Source organism: Miscanthus floridulus, chromosome 13 (assembly GCF_019320115.1).
Source record: "Miscanthus floridulus cultivar M001 chromosome 13, ASM1932011v1, whole genome shotgun sequence".
NCBI lineage: Eukaryota > Viridiplantae > Streptophyta > Magnoliopsida > Poales > Poaceae > Miscanthus > Miscanthus floridulus.
This window is the reverse complement of record NC_089592.1, coordinates 78,604,783-78,629,562: the sequence shown is the minus strand read 5'-3', so window position 1 is coordinate 78,629,562 and position 24,780 is coordinate 78,604,783. Positions and strand designations below refer to the sequence as shown.

At 44.7% G+C, this 24,780-nt stretch overlaps 2 protein-coding genes across 3 annotated transcripts; both read left to right on the top strand.

Annotated features, from left to right (window-relative positions):
• The first annotated feature begins 1,679 nt into the window (after positions 1 to 1,679).
• Positions 1,680 to 2,658, top strand: LOC136498962 (uncharacterized). Its single transcript, XM_066494655.1, has one exon. It carries the CDS (start codon positions 1,782 to 1,784, stop codon positions 2,442 to 2,444), a length of 663 nt encoding a protein of 220 aa, XP_066350752.1. The 5' UTR covers positions 1,680 to 1,781; the 3' UTR covers positions 2,445 to 2,658.
• A 5,426-nt stretch (positions 2,659 to 8,084) lies between these two features.
• On the top strand, positions 8,085 to 23,650 carry LOC136499283 (E3 ubiquitin-protein ligase IPI1-like). 2 transcript variants are annotated; one of them, XM_066494998.1, is made up of 7 exons: positions 8,085 to 8,418; positions 9,119 to 9,282; positions 9,776 to 9,834; positions 12,561 to 12,583; positions 12,660 to 12,881; positions 12,954 to 13,026; positions 22,828 to 23,650. In XM_066494998.1, exons 1-7 carry the CDS (start codon positions 8,262 to 8,264, stop codon positions 23,339 to 23,341), a joined length of 1,212 nt encoding a protein of 403 aa, XP_066351095.1. In that variant the 5' UTR covers positions 8,085 to 8,261; the 3' UTR covers positions 23,342 to 23,650. The 2 variants fall into 2 exon arrangements, with proteins under 2 accessions (XP_066351095.1, XP_066351094.1); XM_066494997.1 differs by having other exon boundaries at positions 12,660 to 13,026.
• Positions 23,651 to 24,780: the final 1,130 nt, after the last annotated feature.

Below are 24,780 nucleotides of genomic sequence, written 5' to 3'. Positions count from 1 at the left end.
CCATCTCCGCCACGCCTCCCGTCCGCCACGGCCTTCTCCAGTGCGCGGATGGCCTTCTCCACCAGAGCGGTGACAGCTCGCGCCAGATCCGTCGTGGTCTTCTCCACCGGACCTATCATGGCCTTCTCCATCGAAGCAGCGAGCTCCGTGCCACCGATGAGCTCTACACCGGTGAATTTCAAGCGCCGACAAGCCTCCATTCCCAAGTAGCAAGGAGATGTTGTGCTGAAAGCGTATGTTGCAAACATATGTTTTCAGGTGTTTCAGATGTTTTCAGAGTGTATATTGCATGTGTTTCGTATCGATGTTGCAAAAGTAGATCGGGATGTTGCACATGCATGTTGCAATGGTTATGCACATATGTTTCAAGTGTATGTCCAACTATTTCATTTTGTATCGACCTATGTTGTAAATGTTTTTATCTAGATGTTGCAAAAATAGATCTGGATGTTGCATATACATGCATGTTGCAAGTGTATGTTGAAAAATCAAGTGTTTCATCAGGTGTTTTCATACGTCTGTTGCAAGTGCTTCATCTGGATGTTGCATATGTTTACAATGGTTTTCAAATGCTTTCAGATTTTTTTGCAAGTGTTTCAAACGTTTGTTTTGAGTGTTTCGTCATCTGTTTTCTTCTTTGTATGTTGCAACTAGTTGCATATGAATGTTTTAAAAGTAAATCGGGGGTTGCACGTATTGGGATGCATGTGGGCGGCGGCTAGAGGTCGAACGACGTCCGTGACGAGGCGGCACCGCTGCTGGGGTGCTCGATCGCAAGCCCTACACGCTGGGGTGCTCGTTCGCTCGGGGTGGGTAACTATGTGACTCTAGCACCTCAGATCGGACGTTGGAGAGCTAGGAAGCCCGATATAATTATTGCCCCTTGCAAAAAAAAAACTCTATATAATTGTCCAACCGCTACGATGGCCGTGCGCCACACATACGCGTACGCGGCGACGCAACGAAATAAAGCGACCGGCCGGCCACGCGCGGAGACGAAACTAAAGGAAGCACGGCTAGCAGATAACGAGATAAAGCTAGGAAAAACAAACAAAGCAGCCGCAGGGCGTTAGATATGTGGTGCCGTGCATGGTGGGTCGACACGTATAGCGCAGGTGGTCGTCGTCAGCATGAGCCGAACTGCCATGCACACGACGCTACGTAAGCTGCAGCAAAGGCATGCTGCATCGACGGATCCAAGCGTGTGTGCAGGCAGGCAAGCAAGCAAAGGTAAGCTGTTGCGTCGTATCGTATGGAGAGCATTACACGACACGATCTACGACGTACGTAGGACGTACTGGCGCGCGTGATGATTCAATGCAAGTGCTCCTGTTTCGTGCATGCATTGCTCTGGTGCATTTTGAATCGCAAGGAAACACGCCACTCGCTTCTGGCCTGCCTAACTGGCCTATATATCTTCGCTCTCTCATCTCATCGCATCTCGTCTCGTCTCTCTGTACTTTGGCATGTGAATTCATGGAATCAAAGTCCATCGATACAAATCTCCAAGGTTTTCGTACCTTAATTCGTACCTAATCCAGTGCCTTTAAATCAGTCGCATGCATGCACAAATCTCGATATCTTTTTTCATCTATAAAAGGACAAGGCACCCAACTCGTTCATTCCGACAACGAGAAGGCCTCCATATGCGTGCATGTCTCTGCAACTACATACTGCCAGCTGACTGCTGCTGTCTCGTACGTACAACCATATACTACCACTCGTGGATTTCACCTCTATCCTCTGGTCAGCTCACCGACCGAGCACACACAGCAACCGCCATGAAGAGCATTGGCAAGGCGGCCGAGTTCGTGAGCAAGGCTTTGGGCGCGCTGCCGCGGAAGGCCGGCGTCCTCAGGGCCCGCCTCCTCTTCCTGGCCTCGCCGCGCCGCAGGGCCGCGGTGCTCGCCGGGATATCCCGCCATATCCGCGCACTTACTACGCCGCGCCAGCCGTGCCAGGAGAAGGCGGCGGCGCAACAGCGGCAGCACTACTGCCGTGGCGCCTGCAGGCCCCTCGCGCCGGCGGACGACGAGGGCGGCGTAGTGCCTTTCTGCTTCCCCCCCAACCAGCTCCCCGCCAGCTTGCTACTAGTCGTCCAAGCTGTCGACGGCGACGGCGACGCCGGCAGCGACGGAGGGTGCACCGCCGACTCCGACTGGACACTCGCGCTGCGCTCGCTGTTCGATGACGACGAAGGTGGCCACCACCGTGGTGGCGATGATTACTTGCTGGCGGCCGACGACGACGAGGACGACGGAGAGGACGTGACGTCGGTGATCGACGTCATCCGGAGGCGCCGGGAGGGAGACGGGCAGGAGTTCAGGATCGAGGACGAGATCGACCGGGCCGCCGACATGTACATCACCAGGGTTCGCCGCCGGATGAGCGAGCAGCTGGAGGAGCTAATTGTGGCTACCGGTGCTGGCTCTGCTTCCCATTAGTTTTGTTCTTTTTTTGGGTGTTCGATTCGCATGCGTGACAGTACTTGACTCTTGACCGAGTCCTTTGTGTTTGTTTCTTGTTTGCACTGCTGTAAACTATTAATTTACTGTCCTGTTTGGAGTTTGGACGCAGAGATTCATTTTTCCGTGCATAAGCAGTGGCCTGTTTGTTTGGTTGAACTTTGCACTGCTGTAAACTACTGTATTTATTTTCTTTTTGAGCGAACTACTGTATTTATTTGTACGGATTACGATCTAAATCCTCGAAATGCTGTTTCGAAACAAGTCTTTTAACAATTATTCACTTGGTTTTCAATACTCAATGTCGGCCAAATTCACTGCACCACGACACTACAATAGCATCTAACGTCTGTTGCTAAAAGTTGACATTAGCGTTGAAGGGTGAGTCGTTAAAGCTCGTCCTCGAATCGTCAATTGCTAATATCAAATACTGCGATGGATGATCCGTTACTATAAATATTTTGCTTTTGCGTTAGATCATCAGTCGCTATATACGAGTAACTGAGTTGGATCGTCGGTCGCTAAATACTAATATCCATTAGCATGATGTTTTTGACCCTGCTTCCACGAACATTTTAGCCCAAAAGTCACACGTAAACCAAGCCCATCTCACCCGGACCAAATACACAAAGCCGCTCTTTCTCCCTGCTCCCGATGCCCCTCCACACGCGCCGCCTCCGCACAAGACCGACGCTTGCCCAACTGCCCTCCCTCACCAAGACCGATGCCCGCCCTCCCGGCTGCTCGTCCCCGCCGGCTGCCCGGCCCCGGATGACTACCCCGCCGCCCAGCCGCCCTTCCCCGCCGGCTGCTCGGGCCCGAACGTCCACCCCGCCGCTGCCACCCACATCTCCGCACCGCCGGCCGCCTCCCGCGCGTCCACGCCACCGACCAGCCTCTATGCGAGTCCACGTCGCTGGCCACCTTCTCTGTGAATCTGCGACGCTAGGTAGCCTCCCGCAACATCCACTCCAGCAAGCAGGGCGAAGCTGTCCTCCACGACGCCGGCGCATCTTGGGTTTCACGGCCGCACGTTGTTGGAGCCCTTCCTGTGGATGTGAGCTACTGCTGCTCTCTCTCAATCTCATATCAGGATAGTAGTGGTTGAAATTAGTAGGTGTAATGCTGCTCTCTCATGATTTGTAGGGGTGGAAATTAGTAGGTGTAAAGCTTTTGGTTTGATTTAGTGAATAAAAATCGATTTGTAAGAACTACAGTGACAGCTTCAATTATTAGGCATTAGTGAATTCGAGGGTTTTTCAGTTTATTTGAAACGGATCTAACTGTTTCCTTGCATTTCAGTCGGAACTATAGTGAGAACTTCGATTATTAGGCATTAGTGAAAACATATGACTATTGCATTTGCTACGTCGTAGAAACCAGGAAGGTAAGTTATCTCCATACACTTTTACAACCATCTACAGACCAGCCACTGTATAAGCTTCTATTTTTTCTTACTAGCTTTGCATCATCTTCAAAGAAGAGTTCAATAGCTTCATGATTGTGTAAGCGGTAACTTTCAATATCATGCTTTGTTCTTGCAGCTCAAACCTCTTTGTTTTTTTCCAATTAAATGTATAGCTACAGCATTATCATTTTATATAGCTGCATTGTCAGGTTTGGTGTATGCCATCATGGGTATTCATCGAATCTCCAGTTTTTTGTTGCTGCGACGATTCATATCAATTTTAGATAGCTGCACTGTCAAGTTTAGTGTATGCTATCATGACTATCCATGCATTCTCCAGTTTGGGTGCTGTGAAGATTCATCATATTTGTAGCCAGCAATTCAGTGCACTTGGGAATTCTTGTGTTTTTCTTTTCCAATTAGCCATTCACAACCAGACCTAAGATGAAAAGATGCAAAAAATAATTCAGTTATTGTTAGGCTTTTTTTGCCTCATAGTGCTTGTTTCTGTTGATATGCTTAGATTAGATTCTTATATATAAATTTTGAATGCTTAATTTCAGGAACAACTGAAGGAATGACGCAAGATGCTGACGGGGTTTCGGATGCAGTTCAATAAATAAAGGGAAAACCAGACATTGTATAAATTTGTTTGATACTTCAAGATCGACGAGGAGGTAGGGACTTTGATCATCAATTGAACCTACCTTTAGGCCTGCAGTGCATACATCAGTTAATGTCATATTCCTGAGCTTCCTATATACGTATCTATTTATGTATGTGCTATTGTTAATTACATATGAGTTTATTTTCTATTATTACGTATGTATTATATAGTGTAGGCTGCCAATATGGGCATGTTCAATCACAATGTCCTTGGCTATACGGATGTGTTTTTTTATTTTTTTATGACCATACATATGTGTTACACGCCAACCTACTCTGTACTCTTAAGAAGGATCCATGTGGGTGCTAGCCAGACAAAATCCATCCCGTGGCGAAGCGCGGGGGACCAGCTAGTCTTTCATTTATTTCTATACTTTGCCTGTTGATATGACACTGTATATACTAGATTATGATAATTTCTCCACTTGATCCATCGCATGTCATTTTTTTCAGAAGTACATACAGCCTGTTCGTTTGGCTGTGGCTTGTCGTATACGATCGTAAATTTCCAGCTGGAACAGTATTTTTCTCTCACACAAACCAGCCAGCAGTACTACTTCACGAACTAGCAACGATACGAACCAGTCAACCGAACAGGCTGATAGTTTCCATCATGATCTGGCAACCTGATGACTCTAACAATATAGTGGAATGCCATTTCTTTATCTGTATTTGCATAGTACTTTTGGTTAATTTTATGGCTACTATACATTGATAATGGCACTGTAGGCTCTTCCTTAAACAGTATCTAACCTATCTGAATCATACAATGCATCTAGAGTGTTAGTTAATGACTTGGTGGTCATTTATTTTCAGATCTGTAGTATGTTCCTGTCATCCTGTGTGAATTAATGCTTTCTATGCTAATATGCAAATTTCAGTTTCTTTCAAACACATAGATTTACATGTACTGGATGTGTAGATTAGACAAAGGATAGCTTATTAGCTTGTCTTGTTGAGTCATTATCTTTGTTGTCTGCTTTGAGATTGTCATTGAATTGATACACTGAAATGTTTGAGAAACAATCAACTCAAGTAGTGAAGTCTGAAATACTGAAACTAAAACACAAACAACTACTGTCAACTAAAACTACCGATTGCCAAATTGATGAGTTGTGCATTAAGCTTGTTTATCTGAAAATGTTTTTTCCTAGTTGCATTGGACAATGGACATATTCAAAGAGTCCAGTTCTACACAAGAACGTTTTTTTGTAAACACTAAGATTGCTAGTGCAGTTCCACTCGATAATCTTGTACCTTATGCAGGTTTGTTGTAGGCAATCAAGATCTTCTCAAAGTGTTCTTGGAACTTCTCAGAGGCGATATTTTCAAGGTGTTGAAAAATCTTCTTAGAGGCAAATCTTCTCAAGGTGTTGCAACGTCTTCTCAGAGGTGGACATGAACCCAACTAAGCACTGATGGTTGTGTATTTTGAGCTTTTACCTAATTTTTGATGGCTTCCATGGATAGCAAGTGCTAGTTTGTTTTTGTTCATCAGTTGTATATATATGTATCTTGAGACAAGTATAACTTGATTTTAAGTGACATGATTGAATATGTACGTGAGTTTGACAATTGAATAAGTATGCCTAATGTGATCATTTGTGTGTGTCATTCAAAATCTGTATAATGTAATTTGAATATTGCATTGGTCCTGAATGTTTGGTCCAATTTACACAGTTTTAAATATATCTGTTTTTTTACATATTTAATTGAGCTCGATGGACTGACCCTATTTGGTACAGTTTGTCTGGGAAGCGCTTCCTAGATAAGCTGCACAAATAGAGTAAAAACGGTGGTCAAAATAAGCTGGTCTGATTCAACTTCTGTTTTTTTAGTACAAATGGAAGCTATGAAAATAAGCGTGGCCAGAATAAGCTGTTGAAAAGCGTGATATTTGGCTGTTGATTTCAGCTTATTTTGGCCATAAGCAGCTTATAAACAGTACCAAACAGGGCCACCGTTAGTTGCTAAAAGTTCTTATTGCGATGAACTGTTGGTCGCTAAAAGATCTAACATGTTGTCGGTCGCTAAAAGTTGGGCCGTCGAGCTGTTCGTTGCTAAAGATGATGTTCGTCGCTGTATACATATAACAACGGTTTTATTAGCAACTACAGGGTTCATTGCTATAACCTTTAGCAACTGACTATCCATCGTTGCACACCTCTTTTAGCAATTCTAAATCAGTCGCTGTTTAGAGGTTGTGGTGTAGTGATTTACTATAATACCCAATAAATAAAAAAACAAAAACAAGACACTACGTAGAAGAGTCAATCGTTATGCAAGAGTTCTTAACTTGCCCGCGGAAAGAGTTGATTGTCATGAGCTTATGTTGGTAACTATGAACAAGATACGACATGGACATAGTGCAATTTAAGCAACGCACTTTACATCCTAACAGGAAGAAGTTTATAAATACCAAGTGGCCTTGTACCGACCATGTATACACATAAAAGATGTTCCTAGGAATCATATATACTTTGGCAAATGGCAAAGTGACATGATGACAAAGACTTTTATAAACCCGCTTGCCAAGAAAAGTATCACTTAATGGCCTGAACAGAAACCTAAAAACAACACAATTATGCTAACCACAAGTATTATCAACTCGTATACCTTGGTTTTCTGTTTATCTATCAAGAAGCAATGTAGAGAACAAGATCATGGAAAATATTATACGGACTCAAGTGATGCAATTTGCATCCTAACAAGTTTACCAAAGTAGATTGTATACCATATATTACCTCACATGAAAAAGATGTCCTAAATATAAATTTTGGTAAGTGACGTGCCAAAACAATTATATAAACCCCAGTCATTGAAGGAATATACCCCTTATATGCACAGTGGTGGATCAAAGGATTCAAAGCTTGTGCGTTGTGTCAAACTTGTTGATTCTAACTCAATTAATTAATACAAACATTACACAATTAACATATAAAATTCTATATTCTATGAAGGGAGTTAAATGTATTTTTGGCAAAATCTATGGAAACGGGTAGCCTCACCACTTATACATAGATCTACCACTGCTTATGCATGGAGGCATCCTAAAATGGAGCGCTCATACGCAAAAAGGAGAGGACCATTATGGAACTTAAATATATGAAATTTGGCAACTAATGTGACGAAAAATGTTTTATCAACCCACTTATATTGAAAAAATACCACATAATGCCTTTTGGCTATCAAGAAACAATGGTAGAAAACAAGGGGAGTGTGGGATGAACTCAAGTGAGGCTATTTATATCCTCATACAAGTTCGTTGAGTAGACTGTACCCTGAAATACCATGTGTAAAAGATGTGTCTAAATAATAAAATTCGGCATGTGACGTAGTAGTAAATACTTGATCACATGCCTGTTTATTGATTGAAATAAAACCTGTGCACGCATGATCCCCTCAACAGAAATATAAAAACGAACCTGTTCCTAAAAACAAACCATGACAAGTGTCACAAAAACATGCCAAAACATTTGCGAGGTAAACAAGCATAAAAAACACGCCAATAATCATCGTCCATTTTTTCTCGATCACTACTCCCATTTCCCGTCTTCCACCCTCCTTCCATTCCATTCCGTTCGGACACACCGTCCTCGTTTCTCTCTCCTCCCCTCTCCTGTCCTGTCCTTCCCGTGCGAGCTCACGGTCCCCCCCTACCCCCACGAGCGCCTCCGCGGCGAGGAAGAGAGAGTCAGCAGGCGGAGCGGGGGCGCGCGCCGATGGATCTGAAGAGGTCGCCGCCGGCGGAGGCGGCCGGGGCCGGCGGCGGGGGCAGGGGCGGGGCCGCGGCCTGCTCCATCTGCCTGGATCCGGTGCTCGCCCGCGGCGCGGGCCGGTCCGTCGCCAAGCTGCAATGCGGACACGAGTTCCACCTAGGTCAGATTCCCTCGCGCCGCTGCTAGGCTACGGGCTTTCATCATCCGGATCTGCTTGAGACGGTCGGTTTGGTCGGGTACCGTGCCCCACGGGCGCAATTGGCCGTGGAACAGGCGTAATTTGCCGTAAGAGGGGAATTCTGGTGGGTAGATTTTCAGGATTTCATAGCGTCATCGACGTGGTTCAGACTTGAACAACGGAGATGTTCATACATGTTCGGATGATGATGATGGGGATGAGAACTGCACGTGTAAGAGTAACCGAGTAAGTAGAGCCATTCCCGCGTAATTGGAGCCCCAGGTCTGGCGGGCAAATCCGTAAGCTTGAATTTAGCGGTAATTTTGGTTGTTTCACTAGCGGTTGGCCGGTTGCTTGTGGCGATTTAGCTTAGTTATTAGGCCTATAAAGGCTTTTGCGTAGTGACAACATGAAAGGTTCGGACCTTTGGGGCTTGTTTTTCCAATTCAGGTCACGCCTTCTCGTGTCAAGTAATGACTGCATCCGGAAACTTTGTCGAGCACCAAACTTTAGTTCAACTTGAACACCATCAGCACAATTTTGTTGTCGCATCTGCTTTTTTCTGTTATCTCCAAGAATTTCTCTGTCACCTCACCCCTGTGCGTTTATGTGAATGTGTGCATGAAAAATACATTATGATATCTTAGGCAGATTGCTGAACTAAACACGTTTTTCTTGCCAGATTGTATTGGGTCCGCATTCAATGCAAAAGGAGCGATGCAATGCCCTAATTGTCGGAAGATTGAGAAAGGTCGCTGGCTTTATGCAAGCGGACATCGCCCCTCTGCTGATATTGATATGGGTGGCTGGGTGACTAGCGACAACTATGATATCACCTCCGAGCTTGTAAGTGCACATATTTGAGTAAATAAACATTTATGTCATACAAGTACTAACTTACATTTCTGTTGATTCTGCTTCATGAGCAGTTGTTTTTTTAGTTTGTATTATAGGCACTAGAACAGGTGTTACAGTGCTGCTGTCTTACAATGTTTTGGTATCTTGTTCTCCCTCTTTTCAGGGTGTAGTTTAACTAGGCAAATCGATCTTTGACCGTAAATTTTCCCTATAATATTTTATTGATACGAGTTACAATATCATAAATTCATATTCATCAGCAAGTGATTTTGATTAGAACCTAACACTATCTTTGTGGCACATGACTCATGTTATTGGATTAATTGTTGGTCAAAGCATGAACTTGAATAGTCAAACTACACGTTATAAAAATTAAAGGAGGGAATACTAGAAGACACATTTTGCAGTCTTAGTACATCATCATTACCTGTCATAATTTAACCTTTCCTATTTCTCATTATCCTGTGGTCTTTATTCACAGCCTTTTGGATTTCAGTGGTGCCCCTTTAGTGGATTCACCCAGCTAGCATCTGTGTTTGAGTAAGTACTTCTCCTTACCTTTGATTGGATGGATTTTGCATCATGTTTTCAATGATTGTGAAGCAAGAATGAGGATGCCCTCTTCCTTAGATGGTACTCCCTCCAGTCTTACTTTCAAAAGAGAGTACCTATTTTGCCATAGGAAAATTTTGATGTCGGACACTGAGCTTAGATGGTACTCCCTCCAGTCCATTTTATTAGGCGACACAGCAAAAATCATGATTCCATTTATTAGGTGTGTTGCTTTGATCTCTGTGTGCATTAACTCAGCTGGAGAAGCTGAAGCGTCTAGCGCTGCTGCATGCGTGCGTTTCCATGAGCGGGGTGCGGGGTGGGCCAGGCTTGCGGCATGCATGCATACATGCAGAAGTCGTAGCGCGGCACCTGACATTAGTCATTGTGTACGTTTCGGTATTGCGATTTTTTCCCCTTTGCCTAATATACCAGATTGGATGGAGTATATGCTGTTTCACTCTGTTTTTGTCTATATTGGCCAATTACCATTACAAAATCGTGATTCTAGCACACCTAACGATTGTTATACTTATGTACTCCCTCCGTACTGGTAATTCAAGTCGTTTTGGACAGCGACACGGTCTCCAAAGCATAACTTTGACTTCTTATTTTTATACAAATATATATATTTTTATGAAAATACTTTTCAAGACAAATCTATTCATATGGTTTTCACATTTCCAAACTCAACAACTTAAAGGATATTCATGATTTATATTCCCAATGTTTGACCCAAGCCTTGTCCAAAACGACTTGAATTACCAGTAGGGAGGGAGTATCTGATTTGAGGAGAGAGAAGGTGGGGGAGGATTGACATTTTCCCAATTGTCTTCATCCTCTCACGCCAGATAAGATAGTGGCCTCCCTCCTCCCTTCCTCTCTTTCCTTGTTCATCTGCTGTTGTGCTCTCGCCTCCTGGAAGCTAAGGTCGAGCCACATAGTTGCTGCTAAGGTCTATGCACACAGTCCCAGAAGTGCTCCTTCGTTACCTGTTGTGGTGGGGGTGAGTGGTGTCTGCTATGTTGGGCATCTCCGGCAGCAGTGGCGGAGGCGGAGGCGGAGGCGCAGCGGTTGTGGCATGAGCTACTCTGATGGTGTCAATGCGCGACGCTTGATCTTGACACTAGCCTGCCTGCGCTGTTCTGGTTCTACTCAGTGCTGCTCCTGTCTGCACTTGGGCGAGCGACTGCTCCACGTCGCCGGTGGCTTCACCGATCAAATCACTGCATGCCCCCTCCACCTCTTCGCCCTTCCTGAATCTGCCATGGTGAGCTGCATGTGCATAGGGAGGTTGTGGTTGTGCGTGAGGTGCCTCCTACGGGTGCGGAATGGAAGCGAGCAGCGGCATTTGGATCCGGCCCACTGCTGGAAGGGGATGGATGAGCTGCTGGCACCCGACTTGGACTCGCTGCTGGGGGACGAATATGATGTGGCAGCACAGACCAGGCTGCGATTCATATTGCGAGAAGGAAGAGGTGGTGGCGGCCCACAGTTGCCAATCACAACACAGGAAGAGAGAGGAGGAAGAACGGAAGTGGACCTGAGGGCAAAAAGACATTTCTACCCCCTGTCTCATATTGGAAAAATGATTGTTAAATGGCTGTGGTGTGAACGAGCAAAGGTCCATACTTTTGTAATGGTACCCGGCCAATTTGGCTGTTTGCGGTTTGAAATGGCAAATCCACGTAAGTTGGATGTTCCACATCAAAATTTGCCTGTCATGTGGCATGTCAATGGGTATGTTGGTTTGTTGAACTAATTACCTGCTATTTTCTCTTAGTTATCAGAAAACATATGAGAAACCAAAAATTGCAAGATGAATTCGACATGTCTAACTATGGCTGAAAGATAACCTAGAACTGTAGATGCTATCATCAATGGTTCATGATGATGATGATTAATGCATTAGTTAACCATATGACATGCCCCTTAGTACCATTTCGAGTTCCAGTCCACTAGACATATCTCTTATGAAGGCATGCCATGGTTTGGGCCTTTATTTATTGAAATAAAACTAAACCAACCTAGGAGGACTAGGCGTTTTATATTAAGAAGAAATAGACACCCAATTTTTTTCTCAACACGGACTCAAGCTTGGGAGTTGGGTGGTTTGGGCATAATTGCGGTCTTTATTTGTAACGAATGCATATAGGGCTATGCTACAGTACTCCAATTACCCCCTAAGAGCTAAGAGTTCTAATAAATCTGGACCATTGAACTTCCAAAGAGATAAAATCATTAATAAAAAAACAGAAAATGAGAAATATCCGGATAATCTGGTTTCTCCAGTGCGCATCTGTGGCCGCACCGTTGTCGGCAGCCCTGTCGTTCGTGTGCCTAGGAGGTAATAATTCATGATATCTTATCCAGATAGGCGGTCCACAATCATTTTGGAGTATCGTAGAAATTGCCATATATATGCACATTTAGTTTTCAAGGGCAGTAGTATAAGTCGGCAGTTGTATAAGTCTGATGTTTACATGTTGTGATATCAATTATCATCATCAGGCAAAAACATGTTGCCTGCTTTCTGAATTGCCATTCCGTTGGTTCATGTGTGACGATTACCTGCTTATGCCGGATTACTATGTTTTTTTTGCTAAAAACAGCTCTTGTTTGTTTTATGGTGATACCGTATATGGACCCTCAGGTTCTTAAAAGAATGTTTCATTTATTCAAGTTCTTAATTTAACCTATTTTTTCTTTTGCAGGGAGCGTGAAGCGGAGCCAACTTGTAAGCATTTTGACCTAAACTTCAACGTGTTAAAGTTCTTTCATTTTTACTGCATTGATATTTCCCTTTTATGAAGATCACACAACTGGAGATCACTCAAGTGCTGCAAGCAGTTCACTTGTTTGCCCATATCTTGCCCTGCGTGGTTTTGTCCATCCTGTTCATGTGCCTTCTACTTCTAATTCTGGTGCTGAAAGCACTTCATTTCATCGGCATTCAACTGGCTTGGAAGGCCATGCCACTCCTGATTTGAATAACGCTCCAGTTTTCCATGCTACTGAGTCAAGAAATCATGACAGTGAGCACAGACATTTGAGTAATCTTCCTGTATCAGGAATTCCTGAATATTCTATGACTCCATTTGGTATAGGATTACCAAGATATGACAGTGGCAGCCAACCGAGATTGAGATCATATGTACATCATCACCCCCTAATCCATAGGTATGCCCAATTCATGAATCTCATTTTAAGTAGGTTTGTATCATTAAAATATATGGTCATGTATTTAAGTATGTTTGTATCATTTAAACGCATGGTCTTGTATTTATACTTTCTAAACAGCCCCATTTTATGCTGAAAATTACATATACTTCACCTCAATTCATGGACGAAGCTAGAAGAAAACTAAGTGGGCATGCCACTTTAGCACAATACAACAACAACAAACAACAACAAAGCCTTTAAGTCCCAAACAAGTTGGGGTAGGCTAGAGTTGAAACCCAACAGAAGCAATCAAGGTTCAGGCACGTGAATAGCTGTCTTCCAAGCACTCCTATCTAAGGCTAAGTCTTTGGGTATATTCCATCCTTTCAAGTCTCTTTTTATTGCCTCTACCCAAGTCAACTTCGGTCTTCCTCGGCCTCTCTTCACGTTACTATCCTGACTTAGGATTCCACTACGCACCGGTGCATCTGGAGGTCTCCGTTGCACATGTCCAAACCATCTCAACCGGTGTTGGACAAGCTTTTCTTCAATTGGTGCTACCCCTAATCTCTCACGTATATCATCGTTCCGAACTCGATCCCTTCTTGTATGACCGCAAATCCAACGCAACATACGCATTTCCGCGACACTTAGCTGTTGAATATATCGTCTTTTCGTAGGCCAACATTCTGCACCATACAACATAGCAGGTCTAATCGCCGTCCTATAAAACTTGCCTTTTAGCTTCTGTGGTACCCTTTTGTCACATAGGACACCAGACGCTTGCCGCCACTTCATCCACCCTGCTTTGATTCTATGGCTAACATCTTCATCAATATCCCCGTCCCTCTGTAGCATTGATCCTAAATATCGAAAGGTATCCTTCCTAGGCACTACTTGATCTTCCAAACTAACATCTTCCTCCTCCCGAGTAGTAGTGCCGAAGTCACATCTCATATACTCAGTTTTAGTTCTACTAAGTCTAAAATCCTTGGACTCCAAGGTCTCCCGCCATAACTCCAGTTTCTGATTCACTCCTGTCCGGCTTTCATCAACTAGCACTACATCGTCCGCGAAAAGCATACACCAAGGGATGTCCCCTTGTATGTCCCTTGTGACCTCATCCATCACTAAAGCAAACAAATAAGGGCTCAAAGCTGACCCTTGATGTAGTCCTATCTTAATCGGGAAGTCATCCGTGTCTCCATCGCTTGTTCGAACTCTAGTCACAACATTGCTGTACATGTCCTTAATGAGCCCGACGTACTTCGTTGGGACTTTATGTTTGTCCAAAGCCCACCACATAACATTCCTTGGTATTTTATCATAAGCCTTCTCTAAGTCAATAAAAACCATATGTAGGTCCTTCTTCTTCTCCCTATACCGCTCCATAACTTGTCTTATTAAGAAAATGGCTTCCATGGTTGACCTTCCGGGCATGAAACCAAATTGGTTCATAGAGACCCGCGTTATTGCTCTTAAGCGATGCTCGATAACTCTCTCCCATAGCTTCATAGTATGGCTCATCAACTTAATTCCCCGATAATTTGTACAACTTTGAATATCTCCTTTATTCTTGTAGATCGGTACCAATATACTTCTCCTCCACTCATCAGGCATCTTGTTCGATCGAAAAATATGGTTGAACAGCTTGGTTAACCATACTACAGCTATGTCCCCGAGGCATCTCCACACCTCGATTGGGATACCATCCGGTCCCATCGCCTTACCTCCTTTCATCCTTTTCAACGCCTCTCTGACCTCAGATTCTTGGATTCTCCGCACAAAGCGCCTATTGGTGTCATCAAAAGAGTCATCCAACTGAAAGGTTGTGTCCATATTCTCACCATTGAACAATTTGTCAAAATACTCTTGCCATCGATGTCGGATCTCATCCTCCTTTACCAAGAGATGCTCTCTTTCATCCTTAATGCACTTAACTTGGTTGAAGTCCCGTGTCTTTCTCTCACGAACCCTAGCCATCCTATAAATGTCCTTCTCTCCTTCCTTCGTACTCAAATGTTGGTAAAGATCCTCGTACGCTCTACCCTTTGCCACACTTACAGCTCGCTTTGCAGTCTTCTTTGCCACCTTGTACTTCTCTATGTTGTCCACACTCCTGTCATGGTACAAGCGTCTATAGCATTCTTTCTTCTCCTTAATAGCCCTTTGGACCTCCTCATTCCACCACCAAGTATCTTTAGCCTCGCGTCCCCTTCCTTTGGTTACTCCACACACCTCTGAGGCTACCTTCCGAATGTTGGTTGCCATCTTGTCCCACATATTGTTTATGTCGTCTTCTTCCTTCCAAGAGCCCTCTTTGATAACCCTTTCCCTAAATACCTCTGACGTCTCCCCTTTCAGTTTCCACCACTTTGTTCTTTCAATCTTAGCTTGTTTATCCCTACGGGCACGCACCTGAAAACGAAAATCTGCCACCAAAAGCTTATGTTGAGAAACAACACACTCCCCTGGTATCACCTTACAATCCAAGCATGCTCGTTTGTCCTTTCTTCTTGCGAGGACAAAGTCAATCTGGCTACAGTGTTGTCCGCTACTGAAGGTCACTAGATGAGATTCTCTCTTTCTAAAGAAAGTGTTGGCTATCATCAAGTCAAAAGCTACCACGAAGTCCAGAACTTCCTCCCCCCTCCTGATTCCTACTACCATACCCAAAACCTCCATGAACTGCCTCGAAACCTGCGCTTGTAGTACCTACATGCCCATTAAGATCTCCTCCTATAAAAAGCTTCTCACTACTAGGTATAGCTCTAACCAGACCATCTAAGTCTTCCCAGAACTGTCTCTTAGCACTCTCGTCGAGGCCTACTTGGGGGGCATACGCACTAATTACGTTCAAGACCATATCACCAACGACAAGCTTGACTAAGATAATCCTATCTCCTTGCCTTCTCACTCCCACCACACCATTCTTGAGGCTCTTATCAATCAAAACTCCTACTCCATTTCTATTCGCAACTGTCCCTGTGTACCAAAGCTTGAAACCTGTATTGTCCACCTCCTTCGCCTTCTGACCCTTCCATTTAGTCTCTTGAACGCATAATATATTTACACGCCTCCTAGTCGCGGTATCAACTAATTCTCTTAACTTACCTGTAAGTGACCATACATTCCAACTACCTAAATGGATCCTAGTTGGTTCGACTAGCTTCCTTACCCTTCGCACCCGTCGACTCTGATGCAAAGACCCTTGCTCATTTTTCACTACACCCGGGCGCCGATGTAGCGCGCCACTAAGGAAGCGACGACCCGATCCTTGGTTACTTGACACCATGCCCAGATCACGACACGGCGCGTCACGGGGGTGACGACCCGGCCCTTGCCCATTTAACACCATACCCGGGTTCCGATATGGCGCGTCGCTAAGAGGGTTACGCCCCAACGATTTTCTTTCGGGTTTCATCTCCATTTAAGTGGCTAGGTTTTTACATTGGCTCGCCACGCCTAACACAACCCTCCTCCTTTACCAGGGCTTGGGACCTGCTATGCTGGGACACCAAAGGCGCCCCACCATAGGCGGAGTTGCCACTTTAGCACAATCTGTATAGAAAATATGTTGTCTAAATAATAATAAAAACAACAATTTGAACAGTTCAACATAAATGATAGCAATCTACAATGGGAATGAAATACCGATAAAATGTTTCCAAATTGAAGAAACACAATAACAGTATTGATTAGTGTACCTAGTGAAGGTGAGAATATTAAAATCATGGACAAAAGATAGTTGGCACAGGCAAAACAAGGTCATCAACAGCCTAAAGAAAAGAGAACATATCATTCATTTTTCAACTCCCAACAGAAATAGATATATTGACCTTTTATTTTCATATGTATTCTGTCTCCTATCTATGAAATATACATATTAACCATGGCCTAATTTATACCTTTCTTCATTTCTTTTTCTAACAAAAAATAAGATCAGATTACTCATCACTAATGCAGTTGGCTGATTGCACAACAGTGTTTTCATATACTTCGGACTCACTGTATTTAAGACGACTTTCAAACCTATCAAACCAATTCCAGACATAAATATCAAGAAATTCCACCTTTAAACCCTAACCCTATGATCTGGTCAAACAACAAGAATCACATGAATGAAACCCAACCTAGAGTCTCTACTTGATGGGAATCAGAATACAACAACAACATAGCCTTTCAGTCCCAAGCAAGTTGGGGTAGTCTAGAGTTGAAACCCACCAAGAGCCTCAAGTCACGGTTCAGGCACTTCAATAGCTGCTTTCCAAGTACTCCTATTCAAACATAGATCTCTAGGTATATCCCAAGCTTTCAAATATCTTTTTATTGCCTTCCTCCATGTCAATTTCGGTCTTCCTCTACCTCTCCTCATATTATTAGCTTGGCTTAAGACTCCACAGTGCACTGGTGCCTCTGGAGGTCTCCTTTGGACATGGCCAAACCATCTCAACTGATGTTGGACAAGCTTTTCTTCAATTGGTGCTACCTCTAGGTGATCACGCATATCATCGTTCGAAACTCGGTCCATTCTTGTGTGACCGCAAATCCATCGCAACATACGCATTTCTGCAACACTCAGTTGTTGAACATGTCGAATCTTTGTAGGCCAACATTCTGCTCCATACAATATAGCCGGTCTAATCGTCGTTCTATAGAACTTGCCTTTTAGCTTTTGTGGTACTCTCTTGTCACAGAGAATGTTAGAAGCTTGTCGCCACTTGATCCACCCTGCTTTGATTCTATGGCTAACATCCGCATCAATATCTCCATCCCTCTGTAGCATCGATCCCAGATACCGAAATGTATCCTTCTTAGCCACTACTTGACCTTCCAAGCTCACATCTTCCTCCTCCTGTACAACTCCGCCAAAGTCGCATCTCATGTATTCGATTTTAGTTCTGCTCAATCTAAAACCTTTAGACTCAAGGGTCTGCCGCCATAACTCTAGTTTCCTATTTACTCTCGCCTGGCTTTTGTCCACTAATACTACATCATCAGCGAACAACATACACCACCAAGGGATATCCCCTTGTATGTTCCTGGTAACCTCATCCATTACCAAGGCAAAGGGATATGGGCTTAAGGCTGACTCTTGATGAAGTCCAATTTTAATCGGGAAGTAATCTGTGTTACTATCGTTTGTTCGAACACTAGTAACAACATTGTTGTACATGTCCTTGATGAGGGTCACGTACTTTGATGGGACTTTATGTTTGTCCAAAGACCACCACATAATATTTTTTGGTATCTTGTCATAAGCCTTCTCCAAGTGGATGAAAACCAAGTGGAGGTTCTTCTTCTGCTCTCTAAACCGCTCCATAACATGTCTTATTAAGAAGATTGCTTCTGTGGTTGACCTTCCAGGCATGAAACCAAATTGGTTTGTTGATATCTGCGTCGTTCCTCGCAGGCGCTGCTCGATGACTCTCTCCATAACTTCATAGTGCGGCTCATCAACTTAATTCCCCGATAATTAGTACAATTTTGGATGTCTCCCTTATTCTTGTAGATCGGTACCAATATGCTTTTTCTCCACTCCTTAGGCATCTTGTTCGATCGAAAGATATTGTTGAACATCTTGGTTAGCCATACTATAGCTATATCCCCGAGACACCTCCACACCTTGATTGGGATACCATCAGGGCCCATCGCTTTGCCCCCTTTCATCCTTTTCAAGGCTTCTCTGACCTCCGATTCTTGAATACAACAACAACAACAACAACAAAGCCTTTAAGTCCCAAACAAGTTGGGGTAGGCTAGAGTTGAAACCCAGCAGAAGCAATCAAGGTTTAGGCACGTGAATAGCTGTCTTCCAAGCACTCCTATCTAAGGCTAAGTCTTTGGGTATATTCCATCCTTTCAAGTCTCATTTTATTGCCTCTACCCAAGTCAACTTCGGTCTTCCTCTGCCTCTCTTCACGTTACTATCCTGGCCTAGGATTCCACTACGTATCGGTGCCTCTGGAGGTCTCCGTTGGACATGTCCAAACCATCTCAACCGGTGTTGGACAAGCTTCTCTTAAATTGGTGCTACCCCTAATCTATCACGTATATCATCGTTCCAAACTCGATCCCTTCTTGTATGACCACAAATCCAACGCAACATACGCATTTCCGCGACACTTAGCTGTTGAATATGTCGTCTTTTCGTAGGCCAACATTCTGCACCATACAACATAGCAGGTCTAATCGCCGTCCTATAAAACTTACCTTTTAGTTTCTGTGGTACCCTTTTGTCACATAGGACACCAGATGCTTGCCACCACTTCATCCACCCTGCTTTGATTCTATGGCTAACATCTTCATCAATATCCCCGTCTCTCTGTAGCATTGATCCTAAATATCGAAATGTATCCTTCCTAGGCACTACTTGACCTTTCAAACTAATATCCTCCTCCTCCCGAATAGTAGTGCCGAAGTCACATCTCATATACTCAGTTTTAATTCTACTGAGTCTAAAACCTTTGGACTCCAAAGTTTCCCGCCATAACTCCAGTTTCTGATTCACTCATGTTCGGCTTTTATCAACTAGCACTACATCGTCCGCGAAAAGCATACACCAAGGGATGTCCCCTTGTATGTCCCTTGTGACCTCATCCGAACCCTCCGCACAAAGCGCCTGTGTCATCAAACGAGTCGTCCAGCTGAACGGTGGTGTTCTCGTTCTCACCATTGAACAATTTATCAAAATACTCTTGCCATCTATGTCTGATCTCATCCTCCTTCACCAAGTGCTGCTCTCTCTCATCCTTTATGCACTTGACTTGGTTGAAGTCCCTTGTCTTTCTATCGCGAGCCCTAGCCATCCTATAAATGTCCTTCTCTCCTTCCTTCGTACTCAAATGTCTGTAAAGGTCCTCATAGGCCCGCCCCTTTGCCTCACTCACCGCTCGTTTTGCAGTCTTCTTTGCCACCTTGTACTTCTCTATGTTGTTTGCACACCTGTCATGATACAAGCGCTTATAGTACTCCTTTTCCTTAATAGCCTTTTGCACATCTTCATTCCACCACCAAGTGTCTTTTGAGTCGCATCCGCTCCCTTTGGTCACTCCAAGCACCTCTGAAGCAACCTTCGGAACGCATGTTGCTATCTTCTCCCACATGCTATTTGCATCGCCTTCATCATTCCAAGGGCCCTCTTCAATGACCTTTTTCCTTAAAGACCTTTGATGCCTCCCCTTCTAATTTCCACCACTTCGTTCTAGCAACCCTAGCTTGATGGGAATCGGAATAATTGACAGAATTGGAGCATTAGAAGAAAGATTGGTGAGGTTTTCTGCCTTGTTTTTGATGAGTAACAAGGATGACAGAAAGTGATGACTCCATGGCCAGCTGTGCTGCTGCAGCCGGCGACAGAGACAGCCTTGGGTGCAGCTAGGCATTCTTCACTACTCAGGCCACCAGCAATGGGAATTGAGGGGTACAGAGCCACATGGATGGTTGAGGGGGGCATCTTTGTCGGAAGATCCTCTATGGGCCAAGCTAGGCCTATTGGGATAGCATTCATTCCATTTTGGACTGTATCCTTGCTGTTTGCTTAACAGGCTTTTTGGTGTCACCCCGTGGCCACCGGTGGTTAGGGCTGGGACGTGAGGAAGATGAAGATGCTCTCACGATAGATTACTGATGGCTGCCAATGACATTTCCACCCCCACAAAACGTTGCTTGTCCCCATGACATGACCATGAATTGCATCTCCATGACTGGAGCCCAGAAATTCCAGAATCCCATTGTCTGCCATGTATGGCTTGAGTTGCTCACATTTGCTTGGGCTGACACCACTGTCTCTCCATGACAGAGTCACTTCAAACAATGTCACACCATGGTCTACCTAGCTTCTTGTTTGCAGGACCCACTCTGTACTCTGGAAGCAGCAATATTTCATCCACTTGGTCAAAAATGTTGTATACATCCTCAGCACTAAAACCCTGGGCCTTAGAACAGAAGACTTGGCCAAGTACTTTGATTTGCACAAACATTTGGTTTGTTACATCCATGCCAGGTTCTAGGAAGAGGGAAGAGTTGTCCCCATTGGTGCACAACTTGTGCACTATGCCTAGACCAAGCTGCAGGAAAACAGAACAAGCACTGTATTTTGCAAGTCTTTTGGTATCCAGTAATGTAGCGGACATCACAGGCCATTTGTTGTAGTAAGTTGTCCTGTGTCTCATTGTTAAATGGCATGCCCTCATGCCACACATCCGCATGAGGTGCTTCATTCAACAGTTCCCATCACATGCAGCAACTTTATTTCCATATGAGCCCTGAGCATGTCCAGTTCAGCCTGAGCTGCTGCATTGGCCTCAAGAGGTCATTCATCAAACAAATTATCCTCAACATATATGCCAGCATCCAATGGGAAGTAGTCGCTGCTATCATGACTCATGAGTGAGCACAGCCACTGATGACAGGTTTGGCACTTGATTTGTTCTCCTCACCACTCAAAGTGCTCTCCATACTGAATTAATTGCTGCAGTAATCCATCCTTTGGGTCCATGTCAGATGACCTCTGTCATCCCATACGACGACTCTGATGCATTTTAGCAAGTTCTTAAGAGGAAGCAATACCAGGAGTTCCTGGTGACATTAGCATAACTGTTCTATATGTGATGCTTCCACTTCCACGAGAGGCATTTCCTCGAACATTGGTGATGAGTAATAATCAACATCAATGAGTTTGGTTTTGGTGATCTGCTGCAGTGATCAAATTGATTTCTTCACACCCTACTCACTCTATGTGGTATGTGCTACTGACAACTCTTGATTAAGCCATGCTGCATCGTGGTTACAAAGAGGCATATCATTGAAGAGGCATATAAGTCATGAGCAACCTTGTCTGTCGCCTTGGATGCTAGACGGAGCGACTGCACTGCTGCCCACTGCATGTCAGGAGCACGATCCTTGGTAACTGAATTGAGCTGTGCAGTCATCTGTTGATATACGTGGTGCCAATTGATCCCAAGCGGACGTACAGCCCATCCATGCACTATGATCTGATCCAACATGTCCTCTGTTTTCTGCTGTGCCACCACTATTGCCTCCAACATGGGATTGTCTTCCGCCGCCACACACAGCTCTTGAACTCATGTCGTGATCCACTGCCACTATGCATGCCGCGTGGATTCCAGTTGAGATCCACTACTGAGATCCCAATGAAATCTACTGCTGCTGCTCACCACCAGAAGCGCAAGATGTGGTCTACTGACACTAGGCACGCTGCGGAGCCGCCACCACACCCAGACCCACACTGAGAAAAGCTAGCTCTGAATATCAACTGTCGCACCTGTGGCCATCGGCGGTGAAGACTAGGAGATGAGGCGGTAGATTTCCTGTGGTTGCCGAAGAGGATTGCCGGGACACTGAGAAGATTTGCTGCAGATGAGGTGGAGAGGGCAATATACCCTGTTTCAATTTCTGATTCGATCCTACTCTGCTCTGGCATGTCGTGTATATGTATAGACCATGTCTACAGGTGTTACACCAGGGGTTCATGGCTTTGGGCCATGCGGGTGCATGCATGGTAAAATGAGATGGCAGTAGCTGATTTTTTGTTTGGTAGTAGGTGCATCTGCACCCACATGGGATAATTAACTTTCGGTCTGCCTTAAATAGGCGGTGCCTAATAGCTGCTGCTGCCTAAGTTATGCTGAAGTTCAGCTGTAAAGCCCTAAAACTGAAAATTTGATCTGCTTGATGGTTCCATTGGCTAGTTCAAGCTTACTGAAATATTGTTTGCTACAAATCTTTGCCTGATTTTCTTTAGCTTTGTTAAATCACAAATTCCCCTATCTCTTATACGATGTTTAAATACTGCAGGCCAACACCTCGCAGTGGAAGCAATTTGGTGGCACCATTAGGGTCAGTTCCAGCTGTCGTGGCAGAGACTAGAGGCCATGGTCATGGTGCAAGAGGCCATATGTACCAACAGTCGATGCATTCATCTGTGCAGGGCAGCCCATTCCCTCCTACCACTAGAAGGGTTAGGCCCAGAGCCTTGACAATTACATCTTTCATTGCAGCGACTTCCTCAGGTGAGATTGGAGGGCCCCATGGATTTCCCGCTCCTGGAGCTGTGAACAGGAGCGTGTCTGATGCTGAGGGCATCTCTCGACCCATCGACCGACCATATACATGGGGCCGGGAGGGCTTTGCTCCGTTCCCTTGGATCCCTGCTGAAGGCGAGTCTCACTGGTGGGGCACCTTCAATCCTATGCAGAACCATGCGCATGGAAGTTTTACCAGAAGGCCTTCTGGGGAGCGGCCGCAGAGTCACCCAGAGAACGGCTATCAGCCTGTGCCCCCTTCACAGAGGATGCCTCCGTTCTTGTGATTAGACGAGGCTGTTCCTCCAATTGTTGTGTATAAACATTATTTGATTCGAGACTTGAGAGAGAACAATGAGCGAAGGTCGACTGCACTGCAGCATCGAAACTGGTTAAGGGACCTGTATGATGTTTATGCCGCTGGTATTTTAGCGTTTTCGGTCCAGCAGCACTCAGGTTTCATTGAGCGCTGTAGTTTGTCCTAACTGATATGGTGTTGCATCGAGAAGGACTATTTGGAAACATGAGCTAAACTGCATCTCTGGTCCCAGGGATTCAAAAGCACCGAGTGCAGCTATGAAATTTGTTCGTCACAATCGTGTATTTCTGAATGATCTGTGGGCTGTGGCCTATGGTTGTTTCATGATCACTCATTTCCTCTGCCAGTACTGTAGCGACGCTATTGCTTTTTTATGTTCACTAGTTGACAAACATGCAGTTACCGTGAATTATGTGGTAATATCCAAAAATGTCAGCGCGCAAGGCAACCCCGCTTCCGTTGGTTTGATCTGCTGCTCGAAGGATGAGTTTTTGCTTTTGTATTGATTTGCGGCGGCAGGGAGCATGCAAATTTGCTGGAACAGTTGAGATTTAGTAACACAATGTTGGAGACATCTGCAGCGTTTACCATTTTTTTTCGTTACCGAGGTTGTGTTTAAACGGTTTCGGATGCTTTTCATGATGCAACAGCATGCGACTGTGATGATCATTCATCTTCCTTTCGTAGCATTTGTGCCTTGCGAGTTATCAATGGGTGTTCTAACCGATAAATGTAGTTGTCACAAGAAGTAAATTCCACACACATGGTTATTTCCATGCTAATTTGACCAACAGGTCCCACGTGTCATAGACACAGAGGATGTTATTTTGTAAATATCACACATTTGGATGGTTTTTTTTGGCAATCGCATCAGCAACCTAAACGGTACGGAGGCAGCTTTGCCAAATTACACAGCCAGTGATTTTTTTTAAAAACAAAAAACATAGCTAGGCCTCAAGCTAAAACACCCTAAGGGTCTGTTTAGAAATAAATTGGGTGGGCGAGGGACACACCAACATCTATGTGCGCTCCCCTCCCTAATAGACGCCACATGGAGTCCGATGACATCGCACGCGCCACATTTGGAGTTAGCCGCGGTCCTCGCTCCCCTCCTCGATGGACCGGCAAACCGACGCGAGGACCAACTCCAGATGCGGCGCGTGTGATGCCGTCGGCCTCCACGTGGCATCGAGGGGAGCGCACACAGGTGTCGGTGCGCGGCTCGCCCACCCAATTTATTTCCCAACAAAAAAATTATTCTTGCGGTTTTTCTATGAAATTGAATTTATTCATGTGCTCTGGCCATGGCCAGCTTCCGCTTCTGGTTTTGTTCAGAAAGCTGCCACACATGCCAAGCACATTTGTGGACTATTGATGAGCAGTTAAATATACCAACTATTGAAACAT